Source organism: Mobula hypostoma, chromosome 7 (genome assembly GCF_963921235.1).
Source record: "Mobula hypostoma chromosome 7, sMobHyp1.1, whole genome shotgun sequence".
Lineage (NCBI taxonomy): Eukaryota > Metazoa > Chordata > Chondrichthyes > Myliobatiformes > Myliobatidae > Mobula > Mobula hypostoma.
The window spans coordinates 185,563,048-185,580,098 of record NC_086103.1 but is presented as its reverse complement, the minus strand read 5'-3'; the positions used below and the strand labels follow the sequence as shown (position 1 = coordinate 185,580,098).

General features: G+C 43.4%; 1 protein-coding gene across 2 annotated transcripts in view; it reads left to right on the top strand.

Moving 5' to 3' along the window:
- pold3 (polymerase (DNA-directed), delta 3, accessory subunit) overlaps positions 1-17,051 on the top strand; it is a 49,663-nt gene that overhangs the window by 15,096 nt on the left and 17,516 nt on the right. For both annotated transcript variants that reach the window (XM_063054746.1, XM_063054744.1), the window contains exons 6-7: positions 9,547-9,814; positions 12,594-12,663. In XM_063054746.1, coding sequence (XP_062910816.1) covers positions 9,547-9,814; positions 12,594-12,663 — 338 coding nt within the window. The remainder of the gene's footprint in view (positions 1-9,546; positions 9,815-12,593; positions 12,664-17,051) is intronic.

Genomic DNA, 17,051 nt, shown 5'->3' with positions numbered 1-17,051 from the left:
ACATATCGATGCAACTATAAAGAAGGCAAGACAGCGACTATGTTTCATTAGGAGTTTGAAGAGATTTGGTTTATAACCTAAAACACTCAAACTTCTATTGATGGACCATGGAGAGCATTCTGACATCACTGTCTGGTATGGGGGGCCTACTGCACAGGACTAAAAGAAGCTATAGAAAGTTGTAAAATTAGTCAGCTCCATCTTGGGTACTTCTCATTGTTACCATCAGGAAGGAGATACATAAGCATGAAGGCACACACTCAGTGATTCAGGAACAGCTTCTTCCCTTCTGCTGTCTGATTTCTAAATGGACAGTGAACCCATGAACACTACCTCACTTTTTTATACTATTTTTGTTTTGCACTATTTTTAATGTAACTATTTAATATACTTTTTACTTTTATTTTCTTCTTCTTTCTATATCATTGTACTGTTGCTGCAAAGTTAACAAATTTCACGACATGTGCTGATGATAAACCTGATTCTAATTCTCGTAGCCATTAGTGAGACTTGGTTGCAGGAGGGGCAGGACTGGCAGCTAATTATTTCGGGGTTCAGTTGCTTTAGTTGTGACGGAATGGAAGGGATTAAAAGAGGAGGAGGTGGGGAAAATGTCATGCAGTGCTCAGTCAGGGCAGACGGAAGAATTGGCCTAGTGAGGCGTTATGGGTGGAACTGAGAAATAAGATAGTTATGATCATGTTAATGGGGCTAATTATAGACCACCCAACAGTCAGAGGGATTTAGAGGAATAAAATTCAAAAGAGATTGCAGACTGTTGCAAGGAACATAAGGTTGTTATCGTAGGTGATTTTAAGTTTCCACACATTGACTGGGAATCCCATACTGTAGAAGGACTAGATGGGATGGAGTTTGTCAAATGTGTTCAGGAAAGTTTTCTTCATCAGTACCTAGTAGTACCAAGGAGAGAGTGTGTGATACTGGATCTGCTATTGGCAAATGAGACAGGGCAAGTGACAGAAGTTTCTGTCGGGGAACACTGCATCCAGTGACCACAACGCCATTAGTTTCAAAGTAAATATGCAAAGAGATAGGTTTGATCTGTGGGTTGAGATTCTAAATTGGAGAAAAGCCAATTTTGATGGTATCAGAAATTATCTGGCATGGGTGGAATAGTACAGGCTGTCTACTGGCAAAGGTGTGTACTTGGTAAGTGGGTGGCCTTCAAAACAAAATTTTGAGCATACGAAGTTCGTATGTGCCTGTCAGAATAAAAGGTAAAGATAACCAGAGTAGGGAACCTTGTTTTTCAAGAGATTGAGGTCCTGGTTAAGAGAAAAAAGGTGAATAGCAGGTATAGGCAAGTGGGAACAAATGAGCTGCTTAAGGAGTATAAGAAATGCATGAAAATCAGAAAAGCTAAGAGAAGGCAAGAGGTTGCTCTAGCGGACAAGGTGAAGGAGAATCCTATGGAATTCTACAGATATGTTTAGAGCAAAAGGATTGCAAGGGACAAAATTGGTCCTCTGAAAGACCAGAATGGTAATTCATGTGTGGAGCCAAAGCAGATGGGGGAGTTCTTAATTGAATTCTTCACTTCTGTATGTACTCAGAAGACCGAACAGAAAGTCTATAGAAGTGAGGCAAAGTGGCGTCAACTTCATGGACTCCGTACAGATTACAGTGGAGGAATTCTTTGCTACCCTGAGGCATATCAGGGTGGATAAATCCCCAGGGCCTGGCAAGGTGTTCCCTTGTCAGGAGGCAAATGCAGAAATTGCCTGGCCCCCAGCAGAGATATTTAAAACGTCCTTAGCAACAGGAGAGGTACTAGAGGATTGGAGGATAGCCACTGTTGTTCTGCTGTTTAAAAAAAAGTCTCTAAACATAAACCAGGAGATTACAGGCTGGTGAGTCTGACATCGGTTGTGGGAAAGTTATTAGAAGGTATTCTAAGGGTAATGCACACAAAATGCTGGAGGAACTCAGCAGGCTAGGCAGCGTCTCAAAAAAAAGAATAAATAGTTAATGTTTCAGGCCGAGACCGTTCATCAGGCCTTGAGAAGAAAGATGAGAAGTTAGTGCACGATAAGTTAGTGGAGGCTTCTTATTATTATGTCCACAGACAGTCTATACATGGCCCAGCCAGAACTGGACACATTTTTGCGCCTTGTTGTTGAATTCGGAAAGATCTGCAACAGTACAGGGTTCCTTTAGCAATGGGCATTGCAGGAGATGTTGCATAGTTTGTGGCTCAGTTCCACATTCAGTGTGGGCACGTGGCCAAGTGGTTAAGGCATTGGACTAGCGACCCTAAGGTCGTGAGTTCGAGCCCCAGCCAAGGCAACGTGTGTTGTGTCCTTGAGCAAGGCACTTAATCACACATTGCTCTGCGACAACACTGGTGCCAAGCTGTATGGGTGCTAATGCCCTTCCCTTGGACAACGTTGGTGTCATGGAGAGGGGAGACTTGCAGCATGGGCAACTGCTGGTCTTCCATACAACCTTGCCCAGGCCTGCGCCCTGGAGAGTGAAGACTTTCCAGGCGCAGCTCCATGGTCTCGCAAGACTAACGGATGCCTTTACTCCACATTCACAAGTTGTTGGGCTGGTTGTATATCCCCATTTGCTTAGTGACACCCTTGAACAACCTACACCAGTCCTAAGTCTGTTAAGGCACTTACAGGTTGCCCAGTTGCAACTAGCTCCTGGGGGGAAGGCTTTCCTCCGGTGGAATTTCCATCGTTGGGGGTTGTTTGAGGCTGGCGAGCCGATCTTTCCACAAGGCGATGTGGGCTTCAGATGGGGTTGATTGTAATGGAACAACACTGTTCATGAAGCTGTTCCTTGACTGTAGGCGGCTGGGTGTAGGTGTATGACCACGTAGAGGGTGCCTCTCATTTGATGTTTGATGGAGTCGTTTATTTCTTGCTGGCTACCGTTCTTATATCAGGGGGAGTGATACCTGCCAGGATATATAGGCTGTTGGTGTTTGTTGGTTTTAAACAACCTGTGATAAGTCGGCAGCTTGCATTCAGAACGGTATCCATCTTCTTAGCATGAGTAGATCTTTCCATGCAGGGCAGGCGTATTCGGCAGTGGAATAGCAAAGAGCAAGTGCACTGGTTCGCAATGTTTTCGAGCTTGCTCCCCATTTTGTGTTAGTGAGCTTATTCAGGATGTTTCGTGCGCTCACTTTTGCCTTTGTCTTATTGATGTAGTTCTTGAAAATGAGGCGTCTGTCAAGGGTGACTCCTAAGTAGATCGAGTGCTCACAATGCCTCAGTGTTGCTCCACACCAGGTTACTTTAAGCTGTCGTTAGGCTTCATGGTTCCTGAGGTGGAATGCACAAACTTGCATCTTTGATGGGTTTGTGCAAAGGTGGTTTTCTTCATAGTAGGATGTTAGTCCCTCCAAGGCCTCGGAAAGGTGGGGGGCGGGGAGGAAGAAGTACAAGGTGGCAGGTGATAGGTGAAGCTGGGAGCGCTGGGTGGGGTGGTGAAGTAACAAGCTGGGAAGTTTACAGGTGAAGGAGATGAAGGGCTGGAGAAGGGGGAAACTGACAAGAGGACCATGGAAGAAAGTTAAAGGCGGGGGGGGGGGGAAGGTAATGGGTTGGTAAGAAGATAAGGTGAGAGAGTGAAACAGAAATGGGGAATGGGGCATTTACCGGAAGTTTGAGAAATCAATGTTCATGCCCTCAGGTTGGAGGCTACCCAGACAGAATGTAAGGTGTTGTTCCTCCAACCTGAGTGTGGCCTCATCCCGGCAGTAGAGGAGGCCTTGGACTGACTTTCGGAATGGGAATGGGAAGTAGAATTGAAATGAGTGGCTACTGGGAGATCCCGCTTTTTCTGGCAGATGGAGCATAGACGCTCAGATATACAAGTACTTGAATAGACACGGACTGATTAAGGATAGTCAGCATACCTTTGTGCCTGGTAGGTCATCTGTTTTACAGATGAACAGATGTACATCTGTTCTATGTACAGATTTTCTGTACATAAAATATCTACAGCACGTTACAGGCCCTTCAGCCCACAATGTTGTGCCAACCATGTAACATATTCTTGAAGCTGCCCAGAATTTCCTACCGCATAGCCCTCTATTTTTCTAAGCTCCATGTATTGTATCCGCCTCTACCGCCTTCGCTAGCAGTGCATTCCACGCAAGCACATACTCTGTACGGAAAACTTGCCTCTGACATCCCCCTTGTACCTACTTCTAAGTACCTTAAAACTATGCCGCCTCATGTTAACAATTTTAGCCCTGAGAGAAAGCCTCTGGTTGTCCACACGATCAATGCCTCTCACCATCTTATATACCTCTATCAGGTCATCTATATCATCCGTCACTCCAAGGAGAAATGGCCAAAATGTTTTTCAAGGAAGTTACCAGGAAACTGGATGAAGGCAAGGCAGCAGATGGTGTCTGCATGGACTTTAATAAAGCATTTGACAAGGTCCTACATGGGAGGTTGTTCATGAAGGTTCAGTTGCTCGGCATTCATGATGAGATAGTAAATTGGATTGGACAACACACATCAAAGTTGCTGGTGAACGCAGCAGGCCAGACAGCATCTCTAGGAAGAAGTACAGTCGACATTTCAGGCCGAGACCCTTCGTCAGGACTAACTGAAGGAAGAGTTAGTAAGAGATTTGAAAGTGAGAGGGGGAGGGGGAGATCCAAAATGATAGGAGAAGACAGGAGGGGCAGGGATGGAGCCAAGAGCTGGACAGGTGGTTGGCAAAGAGGATATGAGAGGATCATGGGACAGGAGGTCCGGGGAGAAAGACGAGGCAGGGGGGAAACAAAGGATGGGCAAGGGGTATAGTCAGAGGGAGAAAAAGGAGAGTGAGAGAAAGAATGTGTGTATAAAAATAAATAACGGATGGGGTACGAGGGGGAGGTGGGGCATTAGCGGAAGTTAGAGAAGTCGGTGTTCATGCCATCAGGTTGGAGACTACCCAGAGGGAATATAAAGTGTTGTTCCTCCAACCTGAGTGTTCTCCCTCTGTTCCTCTGACTATACCCCTTGCCCATCCTCTGTCCCCCTCCCCGCTTGTCTTTCTCCCGGGACCTCCTGTCCCATGATCCTCTCGTACCCCCTTTGCCAATCACCTGTCCAGCTCTTGGCTCCATCCCTCCCCCCTCCTGTCTTCTCCTATCATTTTGGATCTCCCCCTCCCACTTTCAAATCTCTTACTAGCTCTTCCTTCAGTTAGTCCTGACGAAGGGTTTCGGCCTGAAACGTCGACTGTACCTCTTCCTAGAGATGCTGCCTGGCCTGCTGCGTTCACCAGCAACTTTGATGTGTGTTGCTTGAATTTCCAGCATCTGCAGAATACCTGTTAAATTGGATTGGACATTGTCTTTGTGGGAGAAGCCAGAGGATTGCCTCACTGACTGGAGGTCTGTCACTAGCTGGATGCCACAGGGATCAGTGCTGGGTCCTTTGTTGTTTGTTATCTTATGTCACGTACCCCATGACAGGTTAAAGAACCTGTAGAAATGGAAAACACTTTGGAGTCCAGTATTGCTGTTAACTAATGGTATTTATTAGTAACTACTCAATACAGAAATATAAAATCAGATATATAAAACAGGTTAGCAATGATTATATATAAGTAAATGTGGAAATATATATGAAAACCAAGCTTCTTTAAGTCTAGGGGTAAATAAATAGTCTTATGATGAGTAAAGTTCAGTTCAGTTCGTGGTATTGAGTTGAGTAGTGATGGAGAGAGAGAGAGGGAAAGGGATTTGAGTCTTCAGGTGAGCTGATGCCGTTGTCCTCCAAAATCCCTTAGAGTCACCGACTGTGACCACAACAAAGGGGACCGTTCTTCTGTGGTGGAATTGTCAACCCAGGCGAGGGCTGGGCACGAATAACTCTCCACCGGTCACACCCTCTTCACACTGCAAGAGCCACTGATCGATCCTCCAAAACCCACCTTTTCTGTGGGCACAACAAAGCTCATTCAGTGTCCAAAACCATGTGTCTGTAGGTCTAACAGCTGACCTCCTATTTATCTCACCGTGCTGAATACCAACTGTCCATCAAGCAGCTCCTCCCTTCTCTCTCTGTAAGAACTTGGAAGCTGCTAGTGTCCTTGCAAAAGTTTAAAAATGCTGCCAAAAAACCATATCACCATCTCAAAGCAATCTTTGCCTCTCTCTCTCTTTCTTTCTCTCTCTTTTTAACAAGGTGTCTGTTGGACACCTCGCTCTCTCTTTCCAAAAGCACATTTCATAGTGGTAATTTAGGACCCCGTCACATCTATATCAATGATCTGGATGATAATGTAGTTAAATGGATCAGCAAATTTGGGGATGACACCAAGTTTGTGGGTGTAGTTGACAGTGAAGAAGGCTATTGTGGCTTGCAGAGGGATCTGCATCGGCTGGAAAATGGCAGACAAGTTTGAGGTGTTACTCTTTGGTAGGTCCAACCAGGGTAGGTCTTACACAGTGAACAGCAGGGCACTGAAGGGTGTGGTAGAACAAAGGGATCTGGGAATATAGGTTCATAATTCATTGAAAGTGGCATCACAGGTAGATAGGGTCATAAAGAAAGTTTCTGACACATTGGCCTTCATAAATCAAAGTATTGAGTACAGGACGCAAACACGAATTCTGCAGATACTAGAAATTCAAGCAACACACATCAAAGTTGCTGGTGATTTATTTATATACACACATTCTTTCTCTCTGTCTCTCTCCTTTTTCTCCCTCTGTCCCTCTGACTATACCTCTAGCCCATACTCTGGGTTTCCCCCCCTCTCCCCTTTCCTTCTCCCTGGGCCTCCTGTCCCATGATCCTGTCATATCCCCTTTGCCAATCACCTGTCCAGCTCTTGGCTCCATCTCTCCCCCTCCTGTCTTCTCCTATCATTTTGGATCTCCCCCCCCCCCTCCCACTTTCAAATCTCTTACTATCTCTTCCTTCAGTTAGTCCTGACGAAGGGTCTCGGCCTGAAACGTCAACTGTACCTCTTCCTAGAGATGCTGCCTGGCCTGCTGTGTTCACCAGCAACTTTGATGTGTGTTTATTGAGTACAGGAGTTGGGGTATTATGTTGAAGAATTTGGAGTATTGTGTGCAATTGTGGTCACCTACTTACAGGAAGATGTAAACAAGGTTGAAAGAGTACAGAGAAAATTTACAAGGATGTTGTTGAGTCTGGAGGACCTGAATTATAAGGAAAGATTAAATAAGTTAAGACTGTATTCTTTAGAACGTAGAAGATTGAGAGGAGATTTAATAGAGGCGTACAAAATTGAGAGGTATCAATAGTGTAAATGCAAGTCAGCTTTTCCACTTGGGTTACCACTCGAGTCTGTGGTGGCCAGTGCTATCATGTTTGCTGTTGTGTGCTGGGGCAGCAGGCTGAGGGTAGCAGACACCAACAGAATCAACAAACTCATTCGTAAAGCCAGTGATGTTGTGGGGATGGAACTGGACTCTCTGACGGTGGTATCTGAAAAGAGGATGCTGTCCAAGTTGCATGCCATCTTGGTCAATGTCTCCCATCCACTACATAATGTACTGGGTGGGCACAGGAGTACATTCAGCCAGAGACTCATTCCACCGAGATGCAGCACAGAGCGTCATAGGAAGTCATTCCTGCCTGTGGCCATCAAACTTTACAACTCCTCCCTTGGAGGGTCAGACACCCTGAGCCAATAGGCTGGTCTTGGACTTACTTCATAATTTACTGGCATAATTTACATATCACTATTTAACTATTTATTACTATTTTCTATTACTATGTATTATTTCTAAGACTATTACTATTTACTAATAGTAGTATTACTATTTCTATTACTATTTATTATTTATGGTGCAACTGTAACGAAAACCAATTTCCCCCGGGATCAATAAAGTATGACTATGACTATGTTAGATGGGGCTACAACCAGAGGTCATGGGTGAAAGGTAAGAAGTTTAAGGAGAAACTTCTTCACCCAGAGGGTTGTGAGAGTGGAATGAGCTGCCAGTGCAAGTCGTGCATGCAAACTCAATTTCAACCTTTAAGAGAAGTTTGGCTAGTAGGTGTATGGAAGGCTGTGGTCCTGGTGTTGGTCATTGGGAGTAGGTAGTTTAAATGATTTTGGCGGGCGTGGACAAGATGGGATGGATGAAGGGCCTGTTTCTGTGCTGTACTTCTCTATGACTCTTCTGTATGTGGAACTCCACATGGCAGTATTTTAAAGATTAGCTTAATTTGTCACATGCACATTGAAACATACAGTGAAATGTGTCAACACACACAAAATGCAGGAGGAACTCAGCAGGTCATGCAGCATCTAGTAAAAGAGTACAGTCAATGTTTCGAGCCAAAACCCTTCTGCAGGGCTCTTCCGGAAAGTAACTTATAGCCATTTTTTAATGTATTGCACTGTGATTGATAGGTTCTGTCGTATCTGACAATGATGTTGTGGGAGAGTTTTTAAAAGCGGAAAAGCCGTTACACTGGGACAGTTCCACTCTCGACCTTGGAAGTCCAACTCTAGTGATAGGAATAGTTGTCACAACTAAGGTCTTCCATGGTTGCCGTTGATGACCATGTCTACTTGTCATGCCCCTTGCTCTCCATGGAACATTGTGGAACCGCCTTCCTGGCCGTTAGATCTCACTGTAGATCTCATCTGCCTTGCTTGGACATGTCCCTGTCTCACCAGGGTATGAGGCCTGCCAGTTACCCTGTACTGTTACAGTGTACTGATACCACAAAACAATGGCATTCTTCAGTGATGATAAACCTGATTCTGATTGTATCTTCACCTTCAGAGGAGATGACAGCCTGCGTCTTTACCAACTGTAAAAATGACAGATGGAATTTGTTGCAGACAAGTGTAAAGTGTTGCACTTTGGGAAGACAAACCAGGATAGGACATGCGCAGTGAGCAGTACAGGTACATAATTCCTTGAAAGTGACATCACATCATAAAGAGGTTTCATAAATAGAAGTATTAAGTACAGGAGTTGGGAATTATGTTGAAGTTGTATAAGATGTTGGCGAGGCCTCATATGGAGTATTGTGTTCAATTCTGGTCAACTACCTACAGGAAAGATGTTAGTAAGATTAAGAGTGCAGAAGAAATTTACAAGGATGTTGCCAGGATCTAAGTTATAGGGAAAGGTTGAATAGGTTAAAACTTTATTTCAGAGAGCGTAGGAGAATGAGAGCAGATGTGATAAAGGTATACAAAATTATGAGGGATATAGATAGGGTAAATGCAAGCAAGCTTTTTCCCACTGAATTTGATGAGACTAGAACTGGAGTTAATGGGTTAAGGGTGACAAGTGAAATGTCTATGGGAAACTGCTTCACTCACAGGGTGGTGAGTGTGTGGAATGAGCTGCCAGCTCAAGTGGTGGATGTGATTTCTATATAAGCATTTAAGAGAAATTTGGATAGGTGCGTGGATGAGAGGGGTATGCAGGGCTGTGATCTGCTTGCAGGTCGATGGGGCTAGGCAGATAAATAGTTTTACACTGGCTAGATGGGATTGTATGGCCTGTTTCTGTGCTGTTGTGTTCAATGCCTAACTTATTCTGGGTTCCTCTTTCTACGACAGGTATAGCGCCATTCAGTGTGCTGATGCTGTTCCCCGGTCAGCCGAGGAGATGGCTCAGCTTCAGAAATCCCTCCAGCAGCCATCCCGCAGTTCAGCTGAGCCCCCGAACAACAAACCCATCGTGAACGGCAGCCCACCCGTGCCCAGTAAAAGCGCTGCCCCACAGCCCAAGGGAATCATGGCTATGTTTTCTGCCAAGCCTCCTGCCAAACCGAGCGACAGAGAGGAGAAAGTGGCGCCTGTGGCAGTGAAAGACAGGGAGAATTCTGTAAGTATCGATGGACAGCAAGCTCAGTCATTTGGGGCTTTGGTTTGGATTTGGCCAAAGTATTCAGTGCTTCATAGGACAGTACAGCACAGGAACAGGCAGATCAGCTCACAATGTCTACTCCGAACACGATGCCAAATTAAACTAAATCCCTTCTGTCTCCATGTGATACATGTCCCTCCATTACTTGCATACTAATCCATTAGTAGCCTCTTAAACACCACTTTCACATCTGCTTCCACCACCACGCCTGGCACTCACCACCCTGTATAAAAAGCCAACTTCCCCACACATCTCCTTAAACTTTCCTCCTTATTTCTACCCTAGGAGAAAGGTTCTGTCTGTCTGTCCAATCTGTGTTCCTTATTCTTTTATAAGGTTCCCCCTGAATCTCCATCGCTCCAGGGAAAACAAACCAAATTAATCCTCAGAGTCATAGAAAAATACAGCACAGAAATATGCATTTTGGCTCTTCTCGTTCGTACCAAACCATCTAAGCTGCCTGTTCCCATAGACCTGCACCTAGACCATGGCCCTCCGTACCCCTGCCATCCATGTACCTATCCAAACTTTTCTTAAACATTGAAACCATTCGCATGCACCACTTCCACTGGTAGCTCATTCCACAATCTCACGACCCTCTGAGTGAAGAAATTTCCCTTTTGCTCCCCTTAAATTTTTCACCTTTCACCCTTTACCCATGACCTCTAGTTGTAGTCCCACCCAACCTCAGTGAGAAAAAGCCTGCTTACATTTACTCCATCTATACCCCTGATAATTTGTATACCACTATCAAATCTCTTCTCAATCTTCTACTGTCCAAGAAATAAAGTCCTAACCTATTCAATCTTTCCTTTATATCTCGGATCCTCCAATCCTAACAACATCCTTGTAAATTTTCTCTGTACTTTTATTTAGATTATGAGAACACTCAGTCCTCTTTTATTGTCATTTAGAAATGCATACATGCATTAAGAAATGATACAATGGTTTCTCTGGCGTGATATCACAGAAAACAAGACAGACCAAAGACTAACACTGACAAAACCACATAATTATACCATATAGTTACAGCAGTGCAAGGCAATACCATAATTTGATGAAGAACAGTCCAGAGGCAGAGTTTAAAAAAAAAAGTCTTAAAGTCCCTGAGTTGATCAACTCCCAAGTCCCTGATAGTGGCGGCAAAAGGGAGAAACTCCCTGCCATAAACCTCCAGGCCCCGTCAACTTGCCGATACCTTGGAAGCAGTCGACCCCGAGTCCATCCGTCCAAAAACTCCGAGCTTCCGAGCAGCCTCTCCGATACAGCCTCCCGAGCACCTTCCTCTGCCGAGTGCCTTCGACCTCTTCCCCCGCCGCTGAAACACGCAAAGCCGAGGATTTCGAGGCCTACAGCTCCAGAGATTCCAGTTACCACACAGTAGCAGCGGTAACAAAGCAGACATTTTAGAAGTTTTCCAGATGTTCTGCTATGCACTCACGTCTGTCTCCATCAAATCAGGAATTGTGCACGGTCCCCTACTTGACAAATAACAGATATTCATCACCGGAGAGGCCGTGTGCGCTGTCATCGCGTCGCCATCTTCTCCCTTGGAGTACCTAACGTACTTGCATCTTTCTTGCAGGTAGATGATCAAACCTGAACACAATACGGCAAATCGGGCCTCACCAATGTATTTCTTTCAACTTCAACATAATGTTCCATCTCATCTACTCAGTACTGTGATTTATGAAAGCCAATGTGCCAAAAGCTTTCTTTATGACCCTATCTGCCTGTGCCACCACGTTCAACCTGTTTTCTCAGATCCCTTTGTTCATCCACACTCCTCAGTGCCCTACCACTCATTGTGTAAGACCTACCCTGTTTAGTCTTACCGAAGTGCAACACCTCGCACTTGTCTGCATTAAATTTCATCTGTCATTTTTCCAGCTGGTCCAGATCCCTCTACAAGCCATGATGGTCTTCCTTGCTGTCCACTACACTCCAATCTTAGTGTCATCTGCAAATCTGCTGACCCAGTTACCCACATAATCATCCAGATCATTGATATAGATGGCAAACAACAATGGACACAGCGCCAATCCCTTCAGCACTCCACTAGTCACAGGCTTCCAGTCAGAGAGGCAACCCTCTTCTACCACTCAATGGCTTTTCAGGTTGCCTGTCAATAACATTCAGGTTTTCTGTCCATGTAGCCTCCAAACTGATGGCATGAACATTGATTTCTTTAACTTCCTGTAATCTCTCCTCTCCTTTTTCCATTCCCCATTCAGGTTTCCCTCCGACCACTTTTTTTTCACCTGTCTATCACCTCACTCTGATGCCCTTCCTCTTTCCATTTCTCCCATAGTCCACTGTCCTCTCCTATCAGATTCCTCCTTTAGCCCTTTGCCTCTTCCACCTATCGCCTCCAAACTTACTTCATTCCATCCACCTTCCTTCCCCCTCATCTATCACCTACCAGCTTGTACTCCTCCCCAACCACCTACCACCTTATTCTGGTATCTTGCCCCTTCCTTTCCAGTCCTGAGGAAGGGTCTCAGATGGAAACATATTCATTTCCATAGTCGCTGCCTGGCCTGCTGAGTTCCTCCAACATTTTGTGGGTGTTGCCCTGGACTTCCAGCATCTCTAGAATCTCTTGTGTTTAACTTAAATTCCCACCTGTCTGACTCTTGACTCTGAGTGAAGAGATTCTCCCAGATGTTTATTTGTGCTAAAGAAACACCGTTTTAAAAGACAGCAGCTCACTGTTACTCTTTTCCTCCTTTTGCAGCCGCCTTCAGGAAGTAAGATAGCGAACAAAGGAAACAGCTTCAGCCACTTTTTCCAGAAAGCCATTTCTAGTAAGTAATCATAAACACAAAAGATTCTTCAGATGCTAGAAATCTAGTAATACACACCTTTATCCTATGGTCCACACTCCTCTCCTATCAGATTTTTTCTTCTTCAGCCCTTTATCTCTGCTTCCTATCACTTCAAGCTGCTTATGTCACTTCCCCCTCCCCAAACCCACCTTTTAGCTTGTACTCCAGATAACAGCCTGGTGAATCTCCCTGAACACTCTCCATGCTTCCTGTGGTGTAGTGAGCAGAACTGTACACCCTACCCCAATTGCAGCCTGACCAATGGTTTGTACAACTGCAACATGGAATCCCATCATTCCTCCCCACACCCACCCACCTTCCCCCTTCCCCCTTACTTGGCTTCACCTATCACCTGCCAGCTTGTATTCGTCCTTTCTTCCCCCCACCTTCTTATTCTGGTACCTTCCCCCTTCCTTTCCAGTCCTGATGAAATGTCGACTGTTTATTCCCCTCCTTAATAGATACTGCCTGATCTGCTAAGTTCCTCCAGCATTTTGTGTGTGCCCCTCGTTTCCCTTCACCCCCCCCCCCATTGTTGCCTTTTGTTTCCCCTTGTCCTTATGGCCCCATTAGCCCTTTGGTGGTGGTAGAGGCAAATAAAATAGGAACATTTTAGAGATTTACTTGGGCATATTGATGATAGAAAAATGGAGGACTATGTAGGAGGGACATGTTAGATTGACCGTAGAGTAGGTTAAAGAGTTGGCGCAAATTGTGGGCTGAAGGGCCTGTACTGTGCAGTAGCAGTCTATGTTCATTTGTTATTCTTCAGTAACAGAGTGCTGTGAATGTGGTACAGTGGCTGAATCATAGCTAAATGTTCCCTCACCTTTTCTTTTTTTTTAATTTTATTTTTATTTGGATAAGGAATTCACAAATATCATGTACTTTTTTCACACATATAACCTTATTCCATTTTTTTATATGTATAAAACTATAATTATTTATATATTCTTAAGTACACATTGAGATGATATAAAAGGAAATTAGACACTTAAATAGATAATTATGTACTGTGGTAATTCTAATCTATTAGGCTAAGTAATGGTATTAGTTGTTAAGAAAAATAGTAATAATAGTTTCCATATAACTCTTCTGGACCATTTCCACTGGTCCAAAATGTTGTATGTAAGCCTATGTAACAACCATTGTAGGTGTTTATATCCCAATTTGTTCATGCTTGCTCCTGCCCACAGACATAATTATCCAATCCCTATGTACTTATTTACTTAATTTTTTCATTTTTTATCCCTTTCCCAAATCTTTCCCTTGTGTTAATTCTCTATTTTCCAAAAGAAAACAAAAAAAAAGACATTTAGACTAGGGGTGCTTACGTTAGCAATATTACTGTGTTGATGAGAAGAGCAGTATAAATCATTAGGAGAGTCATCTAAAGTCTGCTCGCATTGGGGTTATATATTCAATCCATTTATTCCAGATTTGATAAAATTTTTCTTTTTGAATTCTCAGGGAGTAAGTCAACTTTTCCATTTTAAATATTTCCAAGATAATTTCGTGCCAATCTTCTAATGTAGGTGGTATTGGATTTAGCCACTTTCTAGTGATTGATTTCTTACTTGCCGCTAAGAGGGCCTGCAGCAACTTTATATCTTCCTTCTGTTCAAGAAACAATACATGCCCCAAATAGAGCGTCTCAAAGTTCAGAGGTATCTGGGACCTAAGTACCTTAACTAATGTTCTATGAATACCTTCCCAATATAGACTTAATTTAGGGCAATCCCAGAAAATATGAAAATGATTTGCCTCCTTGGAGCCGCACCTTCTCCAACACGTCACGTTTGTATCTTTATATTTTTCCTGATATGGGGTCTTGAAGTATCTTATAATGTTTTTCCAACAATGTTTTCTCCAAGTCAAAGAATTAGTCGAGGACCATTGAAAGCTGCAGATTTTCCCCCAAGCCTCCTCTGAAAGTACCAACCCCGCTTCTTTCTCCCACTTATCTTTAATATACAGTGTATTTACATTTTTAGCATGGGAGAGTGCATTATATACTCGAGAAACTGATTTACTAGGTATTGAACTGCAGGCCGAATTCAGAATCTTGAAAAATTCTAATTCTACTGTTGATAGGTCCGTATATCTACAACTCTGGTTAACATAGTTTCGTACTTGAAGGTACCTAAAAAAGTCATTGTGTTCTAGGCCATGTTTGTCCTGCAGGATTTGGAAACTTCGTAATACTCTTTTATCTATAAATGAGAGGTAGGTTGTAAGACCTTTCTTTATCCATAGCTCAAATCTTTTACCTCCTCTGTTGGGAAGGAATTCGGTATCATATGCACACTATCTAAAGAGTTTTAACATGTTATTAATTCCACATGAATTAATCACCTTCTGCCATACTTTTAATGTAAGATTTATCCAACTGTTTTTAAATTTTTCCAACTGGGCCATCAATCCTTTGTCAGCTATTGAGGCCTGTAGAGGAAAACTGTCAACTAATCCAAATTCTATTTCCTTCCATCTAGCCTTATCTTCCCTATTATACCAATATAACAGAGGGGTTATCTGTGAGGCATAAAAATAATTTCTCAGGCAAGGAAGAACCATACCTCCTCCTTCCTTCCCTAACTGTAAGGTGTTATATCGAATTCTAGGTTTCTTTCCTTGCCAAATGAAGCGGGAAATCCATTTGTCCCATTCCCTGAATTGATTATCATCCTCCTCCACTGGTAAAGTACGGAAAAGATACAATAACCGAGGAAGAATATTCATTTTTATAGTATTTATCCTTGAATTTAAACTTAAAAAGGGGATAAGATTCCATCTATGCATATCTGCTTTTATCTCTGAGATTAATGGCCCGTAATTTACCTGTGACAGTGTTGAAAGATCCTTCGGCAGAGTTATTCCTTTCTTTCTTTTTAAATCTTTTTATTGAGTAAGTATACAAAAAAGGTAAGCCATATAAACATTAATACAATGTTAAAGTATAATAAAATTCCAAAAGATAACAATACCAAAAAGAAAATACTACAAACAATGTAATTTAAGCATAAGAAACCAAGATAACATAATAGTATACTAGATTTTATATATATCAATGGAAAAAAAAGAAAAAAAAACCCCAAAAAAAAACCCACCGTGCAACTAACTAAAAGCAAAGCAAAGCAATGGGCGAGTTATTCCTAAATATTTTAATGATTTAGCTTCCCACTTAAGATCGTATGTATCCTGCGATTTTTTTTTTGGATGGTGTATAATTTAGGGACATAACCTGAGTTTTCTTTACGTTTATTTTATAACCTGATATTTTCCCAAAGTCATCCAACAGTGTAAACAATCCTATAAATGATTTTTCTGGTTCACTCAGATAGATTAAAACATCATCTGCGAATAACGCCACTTTCTGTTCAATCCCTGCCACCTTGATACCTTTTACGATTTTGCTCTGTCTTATTAGTCGGGCAAGCGGTTCAATATATAGCGCAAAAAGGAGAGGAGAAATTGGGCATCCCTGTCTAGTGCCTCTCTCTAAGATGAAGGAGTCAGAGAGGTCCCTATTTATCTTAATTCGGGCTGTAGGGCTGTCATATAGAGTCTGAATTACTTTAATAAACTTTTCTTGAAAGCCGAATCTCCTAACACTCTGTATAGGAATCCCCAACTAACCGAATCAAAAGCTTTCTCAGCGTCCAATCCTACTACCATTGTCTTTGTCTCGTTCTTATTAACCTGTTCTAATATGTGCAGAGTTCTTATGTTGTCCTGTGTTTGTCTTTGTTGAATAAATCCAGTCTGGTCTAAATGGAGCAACATACATCAAAGTTGCTGGTGAACGCAGCAGGCCAGGCAGCATCTATAGGAAGAGGCGCAGTCGACGTTTCAGGCCGAGACCCTTCGTCAGGACTAACTGAAGGAAGAGTGAGTAAGGGATTTGAAAGCTGGAGGGGGAGGGGGAGATGCAAAATGATAGGAGAAGACAGGAGGGGGAGGGATGGAGCCGAGAGCTGGACAGGTGATAGGCAGAAGGGGATACGAGAGGATCATGGGACAGGAGGTCCGGGAAGAAAGACGGGGGGGGGGGTGACCCAGAGGATGGGCAAGAGGTATATTCAGAGGGACAGAGGGAGAAAAAGGAGAGTGAGAGAAAGAATGTGTGCATTAAAAAGAGTAACAGATGGGGTACGAGGGGGAGGTGGGGCCTAGTGGAAGTTAGAGAAGTCAATGTTCATGCCATCAGGTTGGAGGCTACCCAGACGGAATATAAGGTGTTGTTCCTCCAACCTGAGTGTGGCTTCATCTTTACAGTAGAGGAGGCCGTGGATAGACATGTCAGAATGGGAATGGGATGTGGAATTAAAATGTGTGGCCACTGGGAGATCCTGCTTTCTCTGGCGGAC